Source organism: Odontesthes bonariensis, chromosome 6, assembly GCF_027942865.1.
Source record: "Odontesthes bonariensis isolate fOdoBon6 chromosome 6, fOdoBon6.hap1, whole genome shotgun sequence".
NCBI lineage: Eukaryota > Metazoa > Chordata > Actinopteri > Atheriniformes > Atherinopsidae > Odontesthes > Odontesthes bonariensis.
This window is the reverse complement of record NC_134511.1, coordinates 10,936,005-10,960,751: the sequence shown is the minus strand read 5'-3', so window position 1 is coordinate 10,960,751 and position 24,747 is coordinate 10,936,005. Positions and strand designations below refer to the sequence as shown.

Sequence of the window (24,747 nt, the reverse complement as noted above, 5' to 3'; positions counted from 1 at the left end):
GCCAATTGGAATTCAATTCATTGCAATCATAATTATTTATAAAATATCCAATTAATTCATATAGAGCCAATTCAAAAACAATTTCCAAGCTAAGGAAACCAACAGATTGCTCCAAAACTTGTCTTCAGTCCAACTACTTGTTAAAAAAAAACAAAAAAAACATTGACTCTTCTTATTGTTGTCTCAATACAAAAACTGAGCAGGCAGTCAAAGAGTTTATGTATTTCAGCCATAAAAATATATGAAAAAAATGTATTAGGAACTTTTATCATAAAACAAAGTCATTCACACTTCTGTGAATCAGTTCCACCTGCTGTTGTGCAAATGGAAAAGACAACAGGTGGAAATGAGAGACACTTAGCAACACCACTCCTTTAAAGGAGTGGCTCTGCAGGTGGTGACCACAGAACATTTCTCTGTTCTCCTTTCTGGCTGATGTTTTGGTCACTTTTACACTTTGTCAGTGCTCTCACCCCAAGAGGTAGCATGAGGTGGTGTCTACAACCCACAGAAGTTGCTCAGGTAGTTTAGCTCATCCAGGATGGCACATCAATGCGAGCTGTGGCAAGAAGGTTTGCTGCATCTCACAGCACATCATCCAGTGCATGGAGGAGATACCAGGAGACGTGGAGGGGCCGTAGGAGGGCAACAACCCAGCAGAAGGACCGCTGCCTCCTCCTTTAGTGCAGGGAAGAACAGGAGGAGCACTGCCAGAGCCCTGCAAAATGGCCTCCAGCAGGCCACTAATATGCATATTACACACACAGAGGAATAAACACATTCCAGGAGAATGCAGCTTCAGTCAACACAGCACTCACCAGTCAACGAATAGACTGTTTATTTTTCTCCCCATGCACAGTATAATTATCTGTCAACAGGTTTTTAATATTTCCTACTCATGTGTCATAGTAATATTGGCTCCGTTTTTCTATCTTGTACCGAAGTGAACATCCTTCGGTGCTACTGCAGCAGTCGGACGGAGTTGACGTGCAGGTGGTAGAGGAAGTCGGCGTAGGACGCCCCTCCATTGGGACTCTTGTCTTCCACCAGGTGGTGCTGCAGGGCCTCCTCACAGGTGTCGCCCTGCTTCACCACCAACAGCTGAGGCAGAAAGAAGCAGTCTCATTAGTGGCTTCAAGTTTTATTCGTCACCGCACAATGTCATTTCTTTAACATGGAAGCACGTGTTTGTGGAAACGGATGCAGGAAGTCTGGCTTCTGAACTGCAGCAGCTTCTGCTTCACATGAACTTAAAGGAGAATTCCGGCATTTTTACAAACATATCCCATCTGTTGGAGACCCAGGAAAGTTTGCCAAAGGGAAAACCGCGAGAAATTTTCATGCCCGCTGCGCAAAGTTGTCCAATTGCGCTGATTTCCATGAAAGCGGGCTCTATCGGGCAAGCGTTTAACCTTTCCTGAGGCTCTTAACGTGTATCAAAATACTTTTGACCGAATTGGCCGTGGTGTCAGTAGCAATACAATTCAACCCAGGGGCTAACCATACCATTAGCTAGCACAGACATTATACATTTTGAGATTTCAAAAACTTATCTCTCTCAGCTTCCGTGTTCCACAGGCGTGCGCACAAATTGATCGCCGAAGTCATTCACTATAGTATTCCAAAATTGTCTCCTTATTGTTTCCTATCGAACAGCTGACTCGTTTCAACACCCATTTTCAATCAATTTGTGCCTGTGGAACACGGAAGCCGAGAGAGGTAGGTGCGCTGTTTTTGAAATACAGGTTAAGAGCCTCAGGAAAGGTTAAAAGCTTGCCCGATAGAGCCCGCTTTCATGGAAATCAGCGCAATCGGACAACTTTGCGCAGCGGGCATGAAAATTTCTTGCGGTTTTCCCTTTGGCCAACTTTCCTGGGTCTCCAACAGATGGGATATGTTTGTAAAAATGCTGGAATTCTTCTTTAAAAATGTAAGTCTGTGGTATGCTGTTTGTTGGTCAGATATTAAATCTTGGTCGTCAGCAGCTCACCTTACGGGTGCAGTGAGCCTGCGTGTTCAGTGTATCGATGAGAGATCGAACGCTGACAGAGAGCGGGTTCTCCAGAGCTGGCAGCTTCGTCTGATCAATAAAAGAAAAGTGACATCATCTTTATCCATTTCTGACCCAATTACAGCTCCTTTCTTTCCACTACCTGTTACTTTAAAGTTTAATAATTACTGTTCAGAGCTGAGCTTTATGTGCTTTTCAATGCTTCAACATGTTTAAATTCACCTGGTTATTTTGGTTTCTAAATAAATCCCCTGCATCATGGATAAATCGGATAAAATGGGTGTTTCTTATGGAGTAGCCTGTGGGCACTGTGCATGTAACACCCACCTCTCCAGAGGGCAGGGAGGAAAAGCAGCTGGTGTTGAAAAGCTCAACCAGTGTGCATGCTGGGACTTGGGCGCCCACCCAGAGCAGCAGGGTGAGGGGTGCGTGAACAAGATACAGGCCTCTGGGCTCCAGGCTGGCAGCAGAGCAGCGTAGCGCCTCCTCCAAGAGTTGAGCGTCGGTGGCGTCAACTGACAGCGGCTGCAGGTGACAAAGGCCAGATGCCTCAGACACAAACGTACTCATTTAAATCTTCTTCTTATTTGGAGAGATTTGGTTTTAAACTAGATTTATTTATGCTCCAGAGCATAAAAAACTGCCCCCATGTCAACTAGTTTTTTTCTAATTTTTTCTTTATTTTTTCTTTTTTTCAGTCAGAATTAATTTTTTATGTTATAATTTCACTCAAAATATCACAACTGAACTCATATGTCCTTAAACCTTATATAACTGATCCCTATGTTAGGTTTTATCTACTGACACCACAGTGCCTTAAACAATGAGGCAAACCTGTAATTCAAATTTACTATCACAAAGCAGAACTTCATCCTTAGTCTGAATCTGTTCAGGATGGCACTGACCAGAGGCAGAAACAGAGGGTAGAAGTGTGTGGCGGTGCCGCAGACGTCCATACCGAGCACCTGGCAGTGCTGCTGTAGCCTCCGGTGGATGGAGCTCCGCAAACCTGGCAGCAGCACGTCACTCTTCCTTAGACTGTTAATGTAAACGGGAAGAGCTCGCAGGTACTGAGGAAGGACCAGCTGCAAGAGAAACACAGCACAGTGAGAACAAAGTAAAGATCAAAACTAAAGAGTGAACTGCTCTGAAGGCTTTTAGATTTTTACAAATGTGCTCGTTAGACTACTTTCAATTCATAGCAAAGGAGTGAAATAGAAAAGACAAACTAACTAAAAACATTAAACGATATGGGAGATACATTTCCATGTGCCTGTGATAATAATTATCATGATTATCTCACCTGTCCAGCAGATACTGAGGAGGAGCAGCAGTGTTTACGGTAAGATGCCAGCGCTTGTGTTACCTCAGTCTGCAGTTCCTCCCTCAGCTCCTGTAGAGGGCGCTCAAGCCCTGCACAGTACACTTAACACACACCAGAAAGGAAAGTGTTATTTAAAAATGCACAAATACATTCATAGAAGGAACCTCTTAACATCTTTTCCTGAGCACCTTTCCTTGAGCTTGTTGGAAAACTTCATGGGATTAAGGACACTCGGTGGGTGAAATCCACAAGGACTGCGCTGCAATGAAAATCGCACCACATTTACACTAAACTGTGAAGTGGATCTGCAGCAGTGAAACTAAAGCTGTTCAATCACTCCACAAAAAGTAGAGTGGGAAAAAAAATACTTTATCATCAAAGTCAGCGAAAGAAAAGGAAATAAAGAACCACAAAAGTGAAATGTATTGTTTTCATAGGCTGTTCCCACTCATCCTCCAATTAGTCCGATAGTATGAAATTAACTGAGCATCACTTTCTATGGATGGTCCAGTCCCTGTTCCTTTGCTAGAAGAGCTGCTGAAGCTCCTTCAACATTGAGACAATCTGTCAACAGCTCTTATCGTGGCCTCCACATATATATTCAAAGGGCCTTTCACTCCATTAGGATCCTCCCTGAGCAAGAAAAAAAAAAAAAAAAGACTCTTCAACCACACTCTAGTGTGACCTGATGCTGAATTTTCATTGGAATGAGTCTTAATTTCTAAAGTGGAATCAGTTGTTCATGGTTATTCGTTCTTACGTGATTTTTGACTGTACATTATCCAAGAGTAACAGGCTAAAGAGCCATTTTATTTAAACTTAGCAACGATGATGATAACATCGTGTTTATGGATTACATACCAAGTCAACAACATTCCTGTTGGATACTGCTGTGCTGCAGTAGAATTCCAACATATTCCACTGATCTACAGCGTAGATGCCTTACTCTTCTTGCAGTAAAAGGCGAGTAGTGTTTGGGCCTGGAAGTTCCTGAAAGTGTCCTGAAGGTGGCGTGAGCAGCGCAGGGTCAGAGTGTGAACCCTGGTCCTCTTCTCTCCGAGCTGGTTGCTGTAAGACAAAACAACCTGACACAGGGGAGGGGAAGGGATTACATCATCTATCAACAAAAAAATCATGTTTAAACAGTTTTCACAATCGGATCACAATCCAATTTAATGTCCCCTGACTGAATGAATGCAAGAAAAGTGACAACTATGGAAGTTTTGAACACAAATTTCAAATATTGAATTTTTACAGCATCAAAATCAGACTTTGAATTTGAAAAACCAACAGTGTAAAAAAAAAAAAAAAAAAATCAATTTCTAAAAACAAAAATCAGTGGAAAAAAATTCAACTTCAAAATTCCATTGAATTTTTTTCCACTGAATTTTTTTTTAGATGTTGAATTTTCAAATTCAAAGCCTGATTTTGATGCTGTAAAAATTCAATATTAGAAATTCGTTTTCAAACTCTGATGGCTTCCATACTTCCATACACAACCTTGTAAAATCAGCCATTTTCGCATTCACTCACCTGTATGGCTGCGCCTCTCGTCTCATCCAGAGCTCTGGTGTGTGCGAGCTCCACAGCCAGTGTTGTCCTCTTATCGAGAGTTGCCATGGCGACATGTCCAGGGCTTGGACCGGGAACAAACAGCCCATAACAGCCGGACACGCGCAAATCTGGGAAAGCAGGCAGAAAAAGTGGAACCGCGTGCATCTTTAAAGGAAACTGCTGGTATTATAAAGCTAAAGTTACTGCTCACCTTTGCTGACAAATATCCTGAGCTCGGCCTTGTAGCCTGTGTCCGCCTCCACAATCCGCTTTAGATCAGTGCTAAATCGCTCTCTGTCCAGTTCACCCTGTAGTGGAAATTGAAACAAAATAGGCAGCGTGTTTAAACTGATAATAACTGTAACAGTATAACACCTAAAAGCCCTAGAAATCAAAGCAAAGGAAAATTAAATCTGAGCCAAGTAGCGGTTGACTACGGCCTTAAATTTCCTCATCAGAAATGGTGAAAATGATTAAAAAAAAAAATCCCAAAATATCAAAAGTACTCCTTTTTTGTGCCATTATGTGCTGCAGTGCTAGAAGCTGTTAATGTACCTGGAGATGGTTGTAGGTGAGCAAGGTGCCACCTGTTAGATATGGAATGTGGCCCGGCCAGGCTCCGCCCACGTCTTGCTGGGAGAGGACAAACAGGTGAACGCCGCAGCCCTGCCCGACACACTCCTTGGCCAATGAGATGGCCTGTTCTGACGGCTGAAAGATGGTCTGTGTAAAGCGAAAACGGGAGGAATTAAACATCTTTGCAATGCAAGCTAAAAGGTTCTGCTGCTGGCTCCTTCCTTAGCAGAGAGGTCAGAGGTCAGAGCATGTTGGCTCTTGCCAGCAAGTGATCTAATTGTATTTCTATGCAAGGCAAGGCAATTTTATTTGTAGAGCACAATTCGTATACAAGGCAATTCAAAGTGCTTTACAGCTACATAAAAATCACAAGAAGGCAATAAAATCATTCAAAAATAATACATAAAAAAATAAAATAAAATAAAAAGTAATTAATTCATTTAAAAGTGAAGAGTGCAGATAAAATACTTTCAGGTGTCATATGCACAGCTAAACAGAACTGTTTTCAGCCTGGATTTAAGTGTCTGCTATTGAGTTTTCTTGACGTGTTGTTAGTATCTGATACACATTACACTATATGTGCACAGGTCACACCTACCTTTGGTTTGTTGGTGCCAAAAAACCCTGAGGAGGAGTTTGTGCTTCCCGTCTCAATCAGACCAGAAGTATGGAAGATCAGCAGCCTCCCGGGACATCCCAGGCCCTACGTCCAGAAAACCAGGAAAAGGACCGGGACAGGATTTTATTTTTTAGTTATAAGCCCACAACACACAAAGTGTCTTGGCCACTTGGAATATCGTGCATGTTGCCCCACCTGCAGCACAGCTAGCCCTGCTTTAACAGGCAGCTCGATGGGAACGCCACTGGAGTCATCACAGTCTGCACTGAACTGAGGAATGAGCTGCAACACACTGTAAAGAGTCAAAAGACAGATTATGAAACCAATGAGGAACGAGCTGCAGTCGATCTAGTCTGCAGTCACAACATTTTCCCTCATTGTAAGACTATTTAATTACAGTATGGGGGGGCACACATTGGAAATTCACATGCTCGACCAGCAGTTGCGTTAAGGTAGTCAAAATAATATCAATAAAGAACATAAAATGGAATAAAAACATACCCATAACAGATAAACTTCAAGTTTTACATTCAAAATGCACTCGAGACAGGTTACCAAAGAAAGCGGGTTGCATGCAGACAGAAGAATGCAAAGCAGTCAGTGTGTTACCTGTTGACACTTTCTATACAGTCTTTGAGGGACACCAGAAGCCCCTCCCTCACAGGAAGCTGCAGGTCTTCCGTCTCCGCGACGATGAGCATGTGAGGACGGGACAGGTCAGGACTGAGGTCGAACAGGTGGATCCTGCTGTCATACGTCATCAAACCGACACGGACATCCGCCACGGAATCACCATCCTCCCTACGCCACAAGGGAAAACCTTAAAGACTTCCCATCATTTTACAAACCGGTTGTAAATCAGTCTTTATCGTCCAAACAGGAGATTTGCTCTACATTTATATGCAAATAGTAAATTTTATCACATGCGGTATTAAACAGCGACACCTTAATCCGTACAGTGTTAAAACAGAGTTTAAACAGAGCAGTGAGAACAAAACGAGCTCTCATCCACCTTGAGGGTCCACATGGTAGTGATATGAATTACAGTAAAATGGGATGAATATTATTACTTTCTATTGTCTTTGCTTGGTGTAAAGTGGCTCTTTAATTAATCTCTGACAGGCAGAAAGTGACTAAGCCAAAGATTTGGCTTAGAACTCATGTATCTGATTCTGTTAGCAATGGGCGATTTAATGAAGAAACAGAATGAGCAGGATTTCATTGAATAGCAGCACGAGGTGGGGAGTGTCTAACATGGCTCTAAGTCAGCGAATTTTGTGAAGTCTTTGCTGTGAATGCTTCTGGATGGTGGTAATTTGTTCAATAAAACTGAAGCTACTGTCTACGATCAGTCCGAGGCTTTTAAAACCGCTGACCTGCACAACTGTCTGTCCATGAATGAGGCTTTTCATCAATCCAGAGTTTAGGAGTACAACTGAGTAGGCAATGAAAGCGTGTGTGAGAGCGAGCATCTCTAACATTCATTTAGTAGGAGCATATTTTACCCTTTCAAAGAGGCGAGCATCGTGTGAATGTGTTGTGTCACAAATTCCAAATGTCCTCCTCTCAGCGCTGAGGGAGACACATCTATGGCGAGAAGCAGTGCAGCGGACTGACTCTGGGGAAAAGTACAACAACTTTCAAACTCTCTCCACTAAAATACAGAAACTATCAACTCCTTAGTAAATAAGAAACTGACTGAATGATATGAGGTAACGGATCGTCACCCAAGTGACAATTGTTTGACAAAACCCACATTCAATAGCAGTTAATCATAACTAACAAGCAAACAAATAGAAAACTGCAGACAGGGAATCTAACCTTCAGAGAGTTAAGTATTTCATACGACCCCAAACTGAGTTCAGGTCTCTTGTCTTTATCAACCCGGACCCCCTCCACCCCTTGGGTGGGCTGATAGTGTTGCCATGGCACTGAGACACAAAAGAAGAGAGAAAAACTGCTGCACAAAAAAGGAAGCGACAAAACATAGGAAACCACATTCAGTTACCGTATCAGAACAGACAAAGAAACCAAAAAACATCTTAAATCTTACCCTCAGTGAGTTTACCACAGAATGGGCAGTAAAACCTTTGTCCACAGTCCTGCCAGCCCATCGCCGGGCACATGGAGGCTCCACAACTACCACATCCCACAACACAATCTGTGTCTTTGCATAGTGGGAGGGGCTTCTGTAGTTGACAAAAAACAAAACAAAAAAAAAAAAACACTATATTGTCAAAAGTATTAACTCACCCTTACATATAATTTAATTCAGGTGTTTCAATCACTTCCATGGCCACAGGTGTATAAATTCAAGCACCTCGGCATGCAGACTTCTACAAACATCTGTGAAAGAATGGCTCGCTCTCAGGAGCTCAGTGAATTCCAGCGTGGTACCGTGATAGGATGCTGTGCAACAAGTCCGGTCGGGAAATTTCCTCACTACTAAATATTCCACAGTCAGCTGTCAGTAGTATCATAACAAAGTGGAAGCGATTGGGAATAACAGCAACTCAGCCACGAAGTGGTCTGCCATGTAAAATGACAGAGCGGGGTCAGCGGGTGCTGAGGCGCAGAGGTCGCCAACTTTCTGCAGAGTCAACCGCTACAGACCTCCAAACTTCATGTGGCCTTCAGATTAGCTCAAGAAGAACGTTGTGATAACAGAGGACATGTGGCTTAAAGCCTGGGAAACACAGTCATCCTCCACCAACTGCTGGACTTGGAGAGACTTCTGTTGGAAAAGCTTAATTCGTTTCTTTATAACTCCCAAGCAGAAGTCCAAACAGACTGGCACACAACTGGCCTGCTGGAGAGAATGTGGAGAGGTCTTTGCTGGTCAGGGCCATGTTTTTTGGTTTTGCCCCTCCAGCCAGATTTTCTGGAGGAAAGTGGCAAATATCATTTCAAAGGTTTCATGTTTCAATATCAATGTATCATTCCTAACTCTCCATCTTGGAAATATTCCAGATGGATTGAGTAAAGCTGATAATTATCTACTTAGGGTCTTGCTGGCAACAAGTAAAAAGGCCATCACAAAATGTTGGCTCCAGAAAAATGCCCCCAATACAGATACATTTGTTGATATTGTAAAACAACTGCAGAACAATGGCAGAAATGGCATGCTTATTTGGCCAATGAGTGAGACCGTTTTAACGTGTTGTGTATGATATTCTGACTTTCGAAAATACTGACCACCCCCGGACCATGAATGTGTAATTGTTCAATGTTTTTGTACTATACATAAAGAGTTTTAAAAAAAATAAAAAGATTAGCTCAAGAACAGTGCGTAGAGAGCTTCATGGAATGGGTTTATGGCCGAGCAGCTGCAGCAGTTGGTGTGGATGAACTTGACTGGCCTGCACAGAGTCCTGACCTCAACCCGATAGAACACCTTTGGGATGAATTAGAGCGGAGACTGTGAGCCAGGCCTTCTGTCCAACATCAGTGTCTGACCTCACAAATGCGCTTCTGGAAGAATGGCCAAAGATTCCCATAAACACTCCTAAACCTTGTGGAAAGCTTTCCCAGAAGACTTGAAACTATTATAGCTGCAAAGGGTGGGCCGATGTCATATTAAACTCTATGGATTAAGAATGGTATGCCACTTAAGTTCATATGCGTGTAAAAGCAGATGAGCCAACACTTTTGGCAACATAGTGTACATGCCCGTTTAACTCTAAATTGAAAAATATCATAATGGGAGCAATAATGTTGGTTTATTGGTGCACCTTTCTTTATATTCTAACAGATCCTTGAATAAACTGAGCAGTGTAAAACCAACCTCTCCAGAATGTTGTTTCACGAGTGGAGTCACGAGAGCTCCCAGTGGCAGGTGGGTGAGCAGCGCCGCCTGACCCTCACATGGTACACAGTACGAGGTGGAGCGGATGGCAAAAGGACTCGCATTACCTAAAACACACGACCCATAAAGACACGCATGTGGCTTATAATACAGTTCACCCCTCCTTTATCAATTTCTAATGTACAGAACCACAACCCGAGTGTAATTTATGCAAGAACTTGAGTGGTTAAGAAAAAGTTACACATCGGGCGTTGTGTATATTTCACAGTATGCTGATGCATAGCTGCCGTCTGCAGCCAGACTCTCTCTGTCTGCTCACCTCTGTCCTCTATGACACAGGAAGTGGTTGCCAGAGGAGGAAGACGGGAAAACGGCTCAGAGACAAAGACCTTGCCCTCCCACTCTGCCCTATCCTCTGCCATCACCTTCACCTGAGGGACACAGAGCTGTAAGGTTGTAAACCTGGAAGACTAAGACAACATTTCCCTATTTCTAAACAAAGGCTGCATATATTCACGTTCATCCAGTTAACTGCTACTTGGCATACTCGAGCGGTTTTGCTCCAATTTTTTTTTTTTCTAGAACAGCCACTGCAAACAGAATACTGCATATGATGCACATCAATTTGGGAAATGCCTCATGAAGCCGCCTATGAGTGTCATGAGTACACCTTGAAAGAAACTGTGCTGGAAACAGTCCCTCTGTGGAGCCAATGAAGAATCTACAGAATGAAACGAGGATGAAACGACTTACAGCGCTGGGCAGCAGCTCCGGGTCCAGACCATAACGGGACTCGGAGTTGGGAGACTGTGAAGCGGAAATTATGTGTAACAATTAATTTGTCCACAAACAACTCAACCTTGCTTACGTCATCCAATCGTGGCTCAAGAATTTTGGCAAGATTCCATTTAGTTTTCATTTACACCTTCAAAAAGCGATAACCTGCTGGCAGTGCAACAATCTCCTCAGGAACTAGTCTCAGGAATGAAAAATGAGGACCTCACATGTGCTGGTTTATGCAAAAGAAATACATTTTCAAATTCCACTGCTTCAAAGCTCAGTTTGAAATGTCTAGAAGTTAATATGATTAACTTACATCGTGATGTGCCGCAATAAACAATGAGCTCCCCGCATTACAGGGCACAAGACGGTGGGTTGATAAATAATGGGAAGGTTTAATCTCTACTAGAGCTGAAACAATGAATCCATCAGTTAATTGAAAGGAAAGTAAAATATACACAAAAACACCAACATTTTCTAGTTTTAGCTGTCTAAATGGAAGGATTTGCAGTTTTTCTCAGCAGTATAAAACTTTAGGAAGATGTCACCATAGAATGTGGGAAACTTTCTAACACTCTATAGACTAAATTAATGACTGACTCATGGATTATTTGAAAAATCTGAACAGATGGATCTCAGTATGAGAAATGTTCCCACCTGCGGTGTCAAAGTTCTTTCCTGTGCAACTGAACTGGGAGCAAAGTCATTTATGGCTCCTGAGGAGAAGAAGGAGATACGTGTTAGAGTCATAAGCTGCTTTTCATCCAGACAACAGCAGCTCTATGAAAGATTAAAATGTACTGTAATGTATAATACATTATGTATTATTAGTGCTGTGATGGCGTGCAAGTAATTTCCTTTAAGCAATCACATTCCCATTGGACGTGCTTATCAATAATCCTACTGTAGTGGCTATTCGTCCGATTGTGTCAATAATCAAAACTAAAAAAATGTCAAAAACATAATAAACTAAATGAAATCAAACGGCCACTGAGACACCTAGGTAGGGATTTTACGCAGGTAAAATGAGTCCATTGTCCAGGCAAAAAATTAGGTTTCTTTAGGTTTTTTATTCCAACCACAAGCAAACAAACAAAGAACAATGGCCTTTGCCGCCTCTCTTGCCCTGGTAAAAACCTATTAGCCCTCCCAGGTGCCTGCTCACCTGTGACTGCCTGCTCATCTAAATAAACTCTCCCAGTGCGCCCCAGCTAACCACGTGCTTTCAAAATAAAAGCATAATTAAATACCCAAATTAACTCAAACAATACAAGATATTATAAACAACCAAAAAAGGTTTATTCCCCAAACTAAACCCCCAAAATATAACTAAATAATAAGTGAGCCAAATATACAAATAACAAATAGCTCCTACACCTACCTCTTGAGTGTGTTGGAACGGTCCACTGAGGCTGTTGTTGGATAGGAGAGGTGGGTGAGGCTAATTTTTCACCAAGTCCAAATGAAGACCCAACGTTTGCTCCAGGTTGAGGGCTACACCGTTTACTTTGGTTCACACATTGTTCAACTAAGGGAGGGCTAACAGGAAGATAGTTTTGATGCGGTAACTGAGGTCCATTCAGTGGTGCCTGGTATGTATGTGGAAGCTGGAACGGGGGAGCTACAGCTTGGTAAGAGCAGTGAGATGAATAAAGTGACATTTGTAGGGAGTTGCAAGGTTGTGACGCTTCATTCATAAGAGGGAGAGAACAAGGAGGTATATTCCTTCCTTGGTTTGCACCAGGAATGATTTGCTGCACACCCTGCATGTTGTGATTAATGTTGTGTCTGGAGGCCAAGGCATTAAGATCATTGGGGGAGTAGTTGCCGGATGCCTGCAGGTAGCTGTGGCAGGGGGTCTGGCCAGGAGGTGAGCCCAGGTTTAGGTGATGGAAGCTGGGCAGAGGATTGTTGATGGGTGCTGACGGTGTAGCTGTAGACCAGCCGTTCTGCACCACCCACGGCTGACAGGGAGGCTGTCTCTGACTGGATGTGGGAACATCCATCATCCTCCATAAACATTTATGGTAGGTGTGGGAGGCAGCTATTGGAGGCAGAACCTAAAGAGACAACAGAGTATAGAATATGATATTAAGAGGAATTGCAAAGTCTGATTATTAACAAGTCGCTTATGAATGATTGAGGTGAGTTTTGGGTTTGTTGTCACTGTAGTGCCTTGCCTCACATGTCTCCTCTGTCACAAATGCTTAGCTTACAACGGTTGCTCCTCAGAGTGTCGAACACAGAGAGTCATTCAAAAGATCGGATTGGAACTATGGGGAACTATGGGGTGCAGATTTGATCAACTTTGAAAAAAGTGTACATCAGCTCCTGTTCAACATGCCCACAATACTGAAAATAAGAGAAACAGTGCAATTCTTGTCATGGAGGGTTACATTTCTTTTTATAGCCAAACAAAGAACATCTTGGATTTTTTTTTTTTTTTTAATGAAATACCTGTGCCAGCTTTTTTTTTTCTATCTTTTATATTATGAGTTTGTTTAATCATAAATTCAACATCAAAAAATGAACATAGGTAAGCTTTATTGCAGGACTGGACTACGTTAGATTTGGCTCAGTGTTCATAATAAATAACTTGTAACTGAGTGTTGCCATGAATCATATTAACTGGTTTTATAGGTAAGGTCACCTGTTTGTGGCTTGTTATAGATTGGTCGCTTTTCTTATTGTTTCTCTCGCGATATCTGCCACAGACGTGATTCAATTCTCTATGGTTTGTTTAGATAGTTATTTTCCTATCTTTACATTTATTATTTTCGTGGAATTTATCAAAATTATCTGGAAACAAGTTTCCATTAAAAATAATAAATTTCGGCCATGGTTTAATGAATATTACAGATAGCTCCAACACAAGGTTACCTCAGCTATCGGATTTGAACCATGTAAAACCAATTTAACGTAACATGGATCATGCCTGAATCATTTGTGGCGTTGCTTTTTAAATAGTTGCTTGCTAGCTAATATTAGCCCGCAACACAGAGATGTTCCTGTCGGGGAAGACGTTTTTACTTAAACTGCACGCGTGCATTGGCCCCCGGTAAACGGACACGGTTAAATAAAAGGCTTAAGACTGCCACTTAAAAGCCATTTCTGTGAATAGAGATTAGACTCGATACCTTTTCACATCAACGGAAACAGCGGAGTCTACGTGCGGCGGCGGTTGTACGAACGTTGGCGTCTTCATTTCCCCTCCGCTGCGACCAAAGCGAAAAACCTAAAACGTTTTATCAGCATTTAAAGAAACACATTATGGCAAAATTCTGCATGTCTAACATTAAAATTGAACTGCAACACCACCAGTCAATATCAGCATCAAGAAAGCCAGAGTCAAAAATCCACGTTTCCGTACCTTCTTTTAAAGTAAAAGCCTGCAAAAGTGGCCAATTTTTTTTCTTACAACACATTTTTTTTTTTGTTCTACATACAGATAGCAACGTGCTGCGCCTTAAACATGGCATACTTGATTATCTAGTTTGTTTTCCATTTCGATTTAGATCTCACACACACACCGTATTAAAGTATTAACTCTTTTAGTAGCCATAATGCCCTAATAAGCAGTCGTTGTAAACACCGTCACCCCTCAAAAAAGATGGAATATATTTATTTGTAATATTTGGATGTTTTATTTTGAGGGGGGAACGACCCCTAAAGCAAGTCACGAATCAATTTTATTCTACCCTGACAAATGACATAATCATAAGTGACAAAAGTGTCCAAAATCTGTGCCCACGCGTACATAATTGTAATGACTGCCACCATCCTGATGTGATATCTATTATTGCTCTTTATGCACCAAAACAATTTTCTCTTTCTGTTCTCTGTAATTTATATATGGGATATAATTGAACTTAATTTGTTTAAGGCTAAAAACAAAGAACTTATTTGGTCATTACAGCAAAAGCTTCCTCAAAGAAGTGGTGATTCTGTATCTTTTGCCAGGAGTTGTATGATGCTTGTATTGGATGGCTTACCACATTTCAATATTTCTATATATAATGTGTATTTCCTTATATTTCCTATAAGTAAATATATAAGCAACAAGCATGATTTGACTTCAAAATGAGTATTTCGATGCCTGGAGCACATCAAGTTACCAATACTTCCATGTTTTCACTTTGCAACCATTGCATAGTCCTCCCAAGGTGTAACAAATCACTCCAATAAAATGCACTCTCACCTTATTTCTGGAACACTGATCACTCATTACTGCACACGCATTTCTACCATCTTGTTCTTGGCACTTTATTTCTGGTAAGTATATAAAAGTCAGACAAAATATTACATGTCAAACGGTAACAATTCTGATTCTGAATTTCAAACTTAAAACATTTGACATCAGCTTAATTTTGTGTAGCACATAATTCACCAGCCTTCATGAACAGTTCCCATCAAACGAACATGATGCAAAGAAACAAAATCTTTTCTTGTGAATTTAAACTGAGGGAAACCGTTTTAAACGTTGAACGAGAATAAACTGATGAAAACAAAGATGTAAGACAGTGATGGTCTCAGTTAGAAAGGGGGTAAAGTTGCAATACAAACAGGTTTGAGCATCAACCATTTCTTACATCTACAACTGCTGGTAGTTTCTACTGATCTGCAGTTGTTCCTCCAGCCAGGGACTTTTACAGTTTTCTGAAAAAGAGCCCCTTTGTCTCTGCAGAGTAGTGATCCTGTTCCTCACGTAGTCTTTCAACCCTTTCCACGTCCGGGCCCTCAGCGCATGTGACTCGGCCTCGAGGCACTGAACGCAGTCGTTTTTCTGAGGCACCCTGCCCTCTTTGATGAAACTCATCAGGTGACTTTCTACGGCACGAACCTCTTCTTCGTCCCATTTAACTTTGGCTTTGGGGGAGTCTGTGAGGAAAAACAAATCAGACCAATTAACTCTAAATCAGCCTGTGTCAGCAGAGCGCCGTTTTTACGCGCATCATTCAAATCCCCTATGACATCTTCAAAGCATACATTTTCTTTTTGCCATGTTTTGACATGAAACTAAGCTCGAGCAGAGGCAGACAAAAGAGCTCCTTTATTTCAGCTCTTTGTTGTCGTCTTTGGCAACACCGATTCAGATCAAAGAAACAAAAAGCCTGTCAGTGGTCCCCTTACATAACTTCCCCGTCCCTTGATTTGTCAGATTTGTGAGGTGCAGCAGTGTTGCAGCTTGTTGTAACTCCATGTGCTCGCTAACCTGCTGCTCCACAGCTTCCACCGCCGACTTCATTTGCGATGCCCTGTACTAAAGCTACAATCTCGTTGTAGTAAAGAAAAAAAGATCTAAATTTGTTTAAGAATTTCCTGATCTTCATCCATCTATAAGCAAATTTCCTGCACATACGCTGCCAGGTTTGCAGCATTTCGATTGAAACCCCTCGTTGTTTCAATAATACGGAGAAATTGTCGACATACTGCATTAAAAACTGCATTCACAAGTGCTGAAAATGACCTGTTTGCTCCTGAGGTTCCTCCAGCCTTGGCCTTTTATCCTTTTCTGATGGTTTCCTGAAAGAGCCCCTCTCTCTCTGCCTCTGCAGAGTAGTGATCCTGTTTCTGACATAGTCTTTCACACCTTTCCACGTCCGCGCCCTCAGCGCATGTGGCTCGGCCTCGAGGCACTGAACGCAGTCGTTTTTCTGAGGCACCTCGTGCTCTTTGATGAAACTCATCAGGTGTTTTTCCACGGCACGAACTTCTTCTTCGTCCCATTTAAGTTTGGCTTTGGTGGAGTCTGTGAGGAAAACAAATCAGAGAAATGAACTTTAAATCGGAGGCCAGGGGTGGGCTTAAGACACCTTTTTTTGTTAGCTCTCCTTGATCTAAATGAATGTTGCCAAAGAGAACAGCTTGTTGTGACTCCATATACTTGCTAACCTGCTGCTCCTCCACAGTTTGCACTGCAGACTTCATTGTGATGCCCCGTACTCGCTTGTAGTAAAGAGAAAAAGACCTAAAATTGTTTGAGAATTTTTCGGGTTTTCCCCGGAACTTTCTGCCGGGTTTAAAGCGTTTTTTCACTGAAACCACTCTTTATTTCAACAGTAGGGAGGACAGGTTGCACAAAACGTTTCTGGGTATCATCGACTAAATGCTACATGAACAACCGCTGGAAATGACCTGTTTTCTGCTGTGGTTCCTCCTGCCTTGGCCTTTTACGACTTTTAGATGGTTTCCTGAAAGAGCCCCTTTGTCTCTGCAGAGTAGTGATCCTGTTCCTGACGTAGTCTTTCACACCTTTCCACGTCCGCGCCCTCAGCGCATGTGACTCGGCCTCGAGGCACTGAACGCAGTCGTTTTTCTGAGGCACCCTGCCCTCTTTGATGAAACTCATCAGGTGTTTTTCTACGGCACCAACCTCTTCTTCGTCCCATTTAAGTTTGGCTTTGGGGGAGTCTGTGAAAGAGAGCAAGAATACGAGGCGGCCAACAAACAAACAGAAGGACTTAGTGAGTCTAGTGGTGTGGAAAGGGAAATCTCAGCCAAAGGCAACAACTATGAAATAAAAAAAAGTCTTCATGGTCACCAAAAATATTTACCTTGTGCCCTTAATTTGTCAAATTTGTGAGGTGTAGTCGTACTGCCGCTGGTTTTTACTCCATATGCTGGTAGACCTGCAGCTCCACAGCTCGTACTGGAAACTTCATCGTGATGTTGGCTGTTGGCTTCCAGTCCTTCTGCAAGCTGCAATCTCACTGAAGTACAGGAAGCAAAAAAAAGAGTGAGACTAATTCTAGTATCGCCTCAAAGTTCCTCCCATAGACTGCCAGGTTTACAACCTTTTGGTTGAGACTGCTGTATTTGTGTCATTAGTGAGAGGTTCTACTCAATGTGATGCATAAACTCTGGATAAAAGGCATACTCTCTTCACATTATTTTGAGTGGTGTTACCGTCACAAAGACAACAAGCCACTGACTTCACAAAACTTACTTAAACTGACATTTGAGCTCTTTTCAAAAGCAGTCGAATTTCAGAGACAAAAGAAAAATATTCTAATTTGCTATGATGGAAGCTCAGATGTTATGTTACCAACATACAATTTAGGTGCAAGTGAGACAACAGCCGGCTTTCAGAAATCTACATCTAATTGTTACTTAACTGCTAAAATATAAAAGGCGATTACCTCCAGGCTCCACGTCGGTGTCATCATACATCATGTTGTCGTTCTGTCGCAGGACGTGGATTTGATTATCGGGTCCAAATATCTGTCTGGCTTCATCTTCATCGAGGTTAATCAGCTGGAGCATTGTTGCGAAATGCCTCCGGATCTTTACCGATGTCAGTTCTGTGGGGTGCTCGGCTCCACATTCACTCGCAAACCGTTGGACGCACTCTGAGCCGTTGTAGGCAGACAGCGCAGTTGGTCGGCCAAAGACGAAGGGGTTGTGACTGGAAACCCCGCATGCCTTGCGGGCACTGATCAGTAGCTGCATAGATGACTCAAAACAGGGCTTGAGTAAAACAGGGACCATTCTCCCAGAACTCCCTCTGATGTCAACTCTAGTGAAGATCCCACACAGGGTTCTTTCCAATTCTGAGACGCAAAAATCCATGTCATCAAGCACACCTGACCGCTTCCGGGACATGAAAGCTGTTATTGGAATGGATGCGACCTCTTTAGTTTTCCTCCTGTTGAAAACTATTAACCGAGCGAGCACCACCCTAGCCAGAGCAGCGTAGTTTTCTGCACAATAGCTCTCTGCAAGTTTCTTCTCAGCAAGACTATGAACACCCTCCAAGTGGAAATGCAGGCGTTTCACGTCTTGAACAAATGGAATCTTCTGTTCCCTTTTCTGTTTAATTTCTTTGAGATTTGTTAATGCACCCGAAGAAATGCGCTTACTCCATTTCTTCTGATACACAGAGAGGAAGTTTCTGGCAGCCTCTGCCACACTGGCGTCACCCGACTCATTGGCATTTCCTTCAACAATACAGCAGACCTTCTGTAGGATGTAACCAAGCTTGATGGCAAGAGAGGGGACGCTGTATGCTTTCTTTTCAGGGTCATAACCTGCCACGACGTTCACAGCAAACACCACATGTCGGAAGTTTGAGGGGTAAAAGAAATCCTCCAGACTCTCCATAGGGGTCATCTTTTGAGCCTCCAGCAACAGTCTTGCTATTTGTCGAAGGTTTTGTCTTATGTAGCCATGCTTCTTCACATCCTTGCCGTACTCATTGAACATTTGCTCCGCAAACTGCAAAATAATCCTGTTATCCATGACAGTTCGTGTCACGTCATCATAGATCATCTCGCAAAGAATGTTCTTAACACTCTCACTGACACCAAGGTCTACGGTCAAAAGCACACATCTAGATATGATGCGCGTTTTTCCCCGCGATTCCCCTTCTTTCTTAACTCTGTTTGGGCATTTACTCAAGTGCCTGTACATAGCTTTCTTTCCATAAAGACCCAGACAGTAAATGCAGTGAATATAGTCTACCGCCTTCAAGGTTTTTTTGGGTCTTTTTCGTACAGCAAGTTGTCCCTTTCCTGTTTTCAAAACAGTTTTATTATGTGCAAAGTTTCCTTCGTTTGTTAGTTTGGTCCATATCCTGTGCCTCTCTTTGGAAAATATTGGATACTGGAATGCAATAGCAACCTCTGGTCTGTCACTGTGGACTCTCTCAAGATGCCGTGCCATTTTGCTCATGGGCTTAGTGCAAAACAAACAGTAATTCTTCCTGTCATAAACACGTCTTGCTTTTGTGTTTGAAACTGGTAAGACCACAGTTTCTGCGGGCTTTATCTGACTGCTTTTTTTCATATTTTTTGGAGGAGTGGCACTTTCCTCTTCACACGAGGAATCGCTCGAGGTATCCATTTTTGTCTTTGCCAGAGGATGCGTTTCATCTGTGGGACTCTGTGGCCTGCTGTGGCTCTCATGATTCCTGGAGCTGAGGGTGTCCTTAGATTGGCAATCTGAGAGGCTGCCGTCGCTGTGAGGCATGTAATCAGGATCGGTGTCATCTGCTGAGTCACAACAACTGTCGTCCTTTTCCTGAAACATGTAACAGAAAAAACAATTCCTTAAAAGGAGATCGCCAACAATCTGTTTGTTTTTTTTACATGTCATTAAAAACAAAACAAAAAAATCATCTGGTGCTTATCAGTCGTTAATAATCAGGTAAATACAACTCCATGTTTACTGCTGCTAACCCCATTTACCAGATACAACTTGAAGCAATCCTTTTCTGTATGATGTTCAGTCTCTCTCATGGTTGCGGAGGAATTTTGGCCCATTCTTCTTCAAATGTCGCTCCAGCTCATTGAGGTTTGCAGCATCGGTTAATGCTCGGCTCTCTTAAGGTCCCACCACAGCATTTCCATCAGGTTGAAGTCTGGGCTTTGACTGGACCATTGCAACCATTGATTCTTTTCTCTTTCAGACTTTCTGTTGTAGATTTGCTGCTGTGTTTGGGATCATTATCCTGCTGATGACCCTGTTTCATCCAAGCTTTAACTGTCCTACAGATATATACATATTTGACTCTATTATACTTTGGTATACAGAGGAGTTCATGATGGACTCAATGACTGCGAGGTGAACAGGGCCCGTGGCTGCAAAACAAGTCCAAATCGTCAGCCCTCGTGCTTGACAGTTGCTTTGAATTGCTATATAGTTTGCTCATTTTAAAATTTGGTAAGGACCAGATGATGCTTTTACCGTGTCCCGATACCTAAAACCTTGTGTACTCTCACGTGGCTGTACATTCTATTTCATCACAGCAAGTATTAAAAAACAAAAGAAGATTATCCAAGATGCATTCATTCAAGATTTTAATGGTCATAGCACTGACTGAAGGATTTCTACCATTCACGCGTTGCTCTTCTGGAAATCTGCTTTGAACCTGAGCTGCTTAATTTAACACTAAACATCAGCAAGTATGGCCTTAACATGGAATGTTGAAAATAATACAGACAAAAACATAAAGGCGCCTACCACCGACTCAGCTGGGGACATCTGCTCCTCTGGCGTATCAGTCACCTGATTTTTTTCATCATAGAACGAAGGTGATGAACGACCCGCTGTCTGAAAACGAGCGATAACAACAGCGTGAGACTCAGCTGCAAACTATGACCGATCATTCGTCACCTCAAATATACGAGCGAGGATGCGGCCACTTGTTCATATTTAAAAATCTAAGACAGAGTTACCTCTTCTGAAGGCAGCTGAACTTGGTGTGGATCACTGGTTTCAGTCGGCTTACACGGATGTGGATCATCCTTTGACCAAGAAGTGAAACAAAGTGGTACGAATCTTAGTGTTGTATACGTCCCACATGCATTATCAATCACACAGCCTCAAAACAAAAAATCTTGAACCTACCTTAACAGCTGTGTGTGGCCACTGATCATCGTCGTTGGCATCTGGAGGCATCGATTCCAGCTTAATGGAGGGATCAATAGGAAGTCAACAGGGAGAAGCAGTGCAGACTTAAACATAAAATTTAAATTTAAAAAAAGTGTTTAAGAAACATATAATGTTGTTGAAAACACGCTCACAAGCTTATTCATGTTTTCCAGTTGTTCAAGAAGCTGTGCACGCTGCCGTAAAATGATTGAGCGGCGTTCATCGTTGGCAGCCTGGAAGCAGACAAAAACAAACAAAAAAAAAATCATTACAGATGTCATAGCATCGAATTACTGATCGTCAGTCGGGCTCCACAGCTCCATAACTACCTCAGCTGTTGTGTGCTGTGAACGTCCTTACCAGTGCAGAACTATTTGAAATATTCCCCTTTTGTGCGGGTTGCTTGTTTCGAGGAACAGCTGCATTTGGGACAGACCCGTTCACAGCTCCTGAGAAACAACAGGAAGAAAAAATTAGGCCAAAAAACTGATCCAGTCTCACAATCTGAACTTACATTGAGCAGTTGTTTGTAACATAGAAAAACCTACAATTTTCTTTTTTATTTCAGCCGTTTTCTACGCGTGTGATTTAACTTAACGGTCAATGTGAAGAACAGAGTTTGGGATGGTTTAGAGCATCAATTCACCCATTTTTAATCGGAAAATTAGACAACCCTAACCCCCTATTTCTTAAAGACATCACTCTCAGGTACTGTTCATCTGCTGTTCAGTTATTGTCCCTGATGAAAGAAAAAACTCCAACAATAAACAATCCACTCCACTCACATCCAACAATACAGCAAACATCACACGGCAAATAAAACAATAAAAGACTCCAATAAAATCACAAAAAAATAGAAACACTAAATGGAATTCAATCAAATCAAAAAAGTTACTGCACGGGGGGAAAAAAATTACTTTTTTAGCAATTTTTCCAAGGACACACTGCACACCATGCTAAGATATGACAAAATTTCAGCTATTAGCTCATCTGGAATCACCTCGTTGGTGCAAAAATACAATTTCATTGCTGTCAAACTGCATTTTTCATAGACGCAACTACATAAATGAGAAAAATCATGGTTTTTTTGTGACAGAGTGATTTTAGGATACGACTTAAAAAAATTTAAGATTCTTCCCTCTGAAAATGGGTCAGGTTGAAAGAAAAAGTTTTTTTTTTAAAAAGCAGCCAGAGTCCAAAAGAAAAATTCAAAAGACCCCGAGAACTATTGCTAAAGACAACTTTAAATATTTCCAAGAATATCTGGCTTTTTAGAAACAAAATATACAGAAAAAACAAGACTTTTGCACAGATATGTATTTTAAAAGTACACACACAGCTGGTCTTCTTACCACACCAAAATGTATCACCAAAACAATTTTAAACCCAAAACAACTAAATTAATAAACACCAGTTTATATCAGAGTAAAACCAGAATGATTAACCATCGTGTTGACTGATAACACAAGATAAACATGACAGTGTAACTCACATGTGATTAAAAAAAAAAAAACGCAGCTTACCCCTACTAAGAGATGAAGGTACCCACTGAGGCTGATCCTGAGAGGGGGGTGAGGCATAGCTGTGCGAGTAAACAGCAACACCAGTCGACTTCACATTTTGTCCTCCAAAAGACGCTTGAGTCGCATCTCTGTGCTGCCCGCATGATGGCAGGCTGATGGCCGGAACCTGAAGTCCGTCTGGTAAACCCTGACCGGGTAGCTGCATTTGAAACAATGCTTTCTGAGGGTTGTTGGGTGAGAGAAATGGTAGATGCCGGGGCCTACAAGGCTGTGGTCCTTGGTTCGGTTGGAGAAGAGATGGTGGGGGGACCGTTTTTTCTTGATTTGCTGCAATCAGCATAGCTGAGCTGTGAGGGCTTTGCTGAGCAAAGGACATCAAGTGAGAGGTACTTGGGATTGCAGTGTTGTCAAAAAGCGAGTTGGATGATGAAATGTTGCTAATGTGAGGGAATTTGTACAGAGGAGAGTCATGATTATTGTTTCTGGAAGGTAAAGCGCTCATATTGTTCATACAGCTCTGATTGGTTGCCTGAAGGAGGTTGTACAGGCGACTCTGCTCGGAGGATGAACCCAGACTGAGATGCTGGGAGTTGGTGTGTTGGTGGATGACGAGTCCCTGAGACAAATTTGTGGACCAGTCAGTCTGGCCGGCCCACGTCTGACAGGGTACATGGCTCTTATTTCCTGTCGAGTTGTCCATCATTCTCCCGGAGGAGTCTTTTACTTCCATGGAGACAGGTCCTAACAGAGCAAAATGACATTAAATTAAATCACAGGCCTTGATCTCAGTCAAACATATTGTAGTTTGACTAAAACCTCGAGCAACATAAAATTGCGTTTCATTAGGTCTTCGGGAAGAACAGAATGGATTCAGTGTTAAAGTGACGAGATAGGAATTTTTCAAAACCACGAAGAAGTTACTTTCTTAAGTTAACACAACATCTACCCTGTTGAAGGAAATAATTTCCTCATGAGATATATGAAGAATACTAACTTTAAATGTCTCGTAATTTACAGAAAGGTCTGTTGTTATGCGTTTTGTAAGTTTTCACATCAGACGTGACCAATTTTCTTGCTTCTCTAAGTTATGGATGAATTTGTGGGAAGGTTTTACACCAGGGGCCCATTGTGGTATTTGGCCCAGTACAGAAGTGATCTTCACTCATTTTCAACTGGGATCAGCTGCGGTATAAAGGAATTTCTTTCTCCATTCAGTCTTGGCATGAGGTTTCAGTCTCACACCTTCACCGTTTTACAGTTTCTCTGTCTGAGGGCAGAAATGAGCACGTGCAGCTGACTGCTGAGATTAATGAATCCAGGGAATAACACAATATGCCAGTGCACTTTAAAATGGAGGGAAGCTTTAAAGAAATTGAGTAGTAATCAGAGTAATTCAGCTGGTTTTAGTAGCTAATTACAAAAAGATATACTTGGATATAATGCAAACATTAAAATGTCCTCACTTCTTGTACTACAAAGCGTTGCATCTACTTTTCCACAGTTTGTGAGACTCCTGCCTCACCTCAGTCACAAAGCAAGATTATGAGATTACAAATGTAATTACTTGATAAATATATAAAACTCATTGTTAACCATTTACAGGCAACCTTCGGACAGAAGAACCGTGTTTTAAGACTACTATTATCTTCGTATGAAAACAAATTTTCATTTGTTTGGGTCAACAGACTCCTAAAGCAACTTCACAGAAAGTCGAAAGTATGTCAAAAGAATGATCTTTTAAGAATAGCGACTACATTATTCCTTCATTCAAAAATAATAAGGCAATGTTACCGACCACAAAAATCACTGTAAGTGAGAATAAATCGATTTAAAAAAATGAACATTTCATTTCTTCAGCTCTTTAGCTAGCAACATCCAGTGATTAGCTGTTAGCAATAGCATTACTCTCAGAACTGAAAGCGACCCAGAAAGGACTGAGCTGCAGCATTAAAACAGCTACGTGCATAAAACGCTTTACATTTTTAAAATTAAGACGTTTATACCTGATATAACTGACGGACACCACAAAGCGTTGCTTTTTCACAGCATTATCCTGCAGTTAGCCGCGGCTAATATTCCACTTCCGCTGAATTTTTCAAAATAAGAGCATACTTTCCTCAAGCGTTTAATGTGATTCTAAGAGTGCGAAGTTTGGCCAGGATGTTAGTGTTTATCATGTATTTT

General features: G+C 41.9%; 2 protein-coding genes across 4 annotated transcripts; both read right to left on the bottom strand.

Annotated features, from left to right (window-relative positions):
- Nucleotides 1–816: 816 nt before the first annotated feature.
- Nucleotides 817–14,021, bottom strand: LOC142381972 (protein transport protein Sec24C). Its single transcript, XM_075467324.1, has 21 exons — nucleotides 13,807–14,021; nucleotides 12,051–12,729; nucleotides 11,327–11,385; nucleotides 10,643–10,696; nucleotides 10,209–10,320; nucleotides 9,869–9,996; nucleotides 8,138–8,273; nucleotides 7,906–8,015; nucleotides 7,590–7,702; nucleotides 6,694–6,885; nucleotides 6,280–6,376; nucleotides 6,064–6,168; nucleotides 5,445–5,612; nucleotides 5,101–5,197; nucleotides 4,869–5,017; nucleotides 4,282–4,420; nucleotides 3,315–3,436; nucleotides 2,917–3,096; nucleotides 2,339–2,536; nucleotides 1,991–2,080; nucleotides 817–1,101 (listed from the first exon to the last, which is right to left on the bottom strand). Exons 2-21 carry the CDS (start codon nucleotides 12,676–12,678, stop codon nucleotides 961–963), a joined length of 3,018 nt encoding a protein of 1,005 aa, XP_075323439.1. The 5' UTR covers nucleotides 12,679–12,729; nucleotides 13,807–14,021; the 3' UTR covers nucleotides 817–960.
- Nucleotides 14,022–14,905: 884 nt separating this feature from the next.
- Nucleotides 14,906–24,650, bottom strand: LOC142381971 (uncharacterized). Of its 3 annotated transcripts, XM_075467322.1 has the most exons (13): nucleotides 24,567–24,650; nucleotides 22,564–23,304; nucleotides 21,401–21,489; nucleotides 21,193–21,273; nucleotides 21,017–21,076; nucleotides 20,845–20,913; nucleotides 20,630–20,719; nucleotides 17,809–19,687; nucleotides 17,224–17,379; nucleotides 16,805–17,080; nucleotides 16,137–16,418; nucleotides 15,259–15,547; nucleotides 14,906–14,938 (listed from the first exon to the last, which is right to left on the bottom strand). In XM_075467322.1, exons 2-12 carry the CDS (start codon nucleotides 23,291–23,293, stop codon nucleotides 15,261–15,263), a joined length of 3,999 nt encoding a protein of 1,332 aa, XP_075323437.1. In that variant the 5' UTR covers nucleotides 23,294–23,304; nucleotides 24,567–24,650; the 3' UTR covers nucleotides 14,906–14,938; nucleotides 15,259–15,260. The 3 variants fall into 3 exon arrangements, with proteins under 3 accessions (XP_075323437.1, XP_075323436.1, XP_075323438.1); XM_075467321.1 differs by having other exon boundaries at nucleotides 14,906–15,547; XM_075467323.1 differs by lacking the exon at nucleotides 16,137–16,418 and having other exon boundaries at nucleotides 14,906–15,547.
- Between the last annotated feature and the right edge of the window lie 97 nt (nucleotides 24,651–24,747).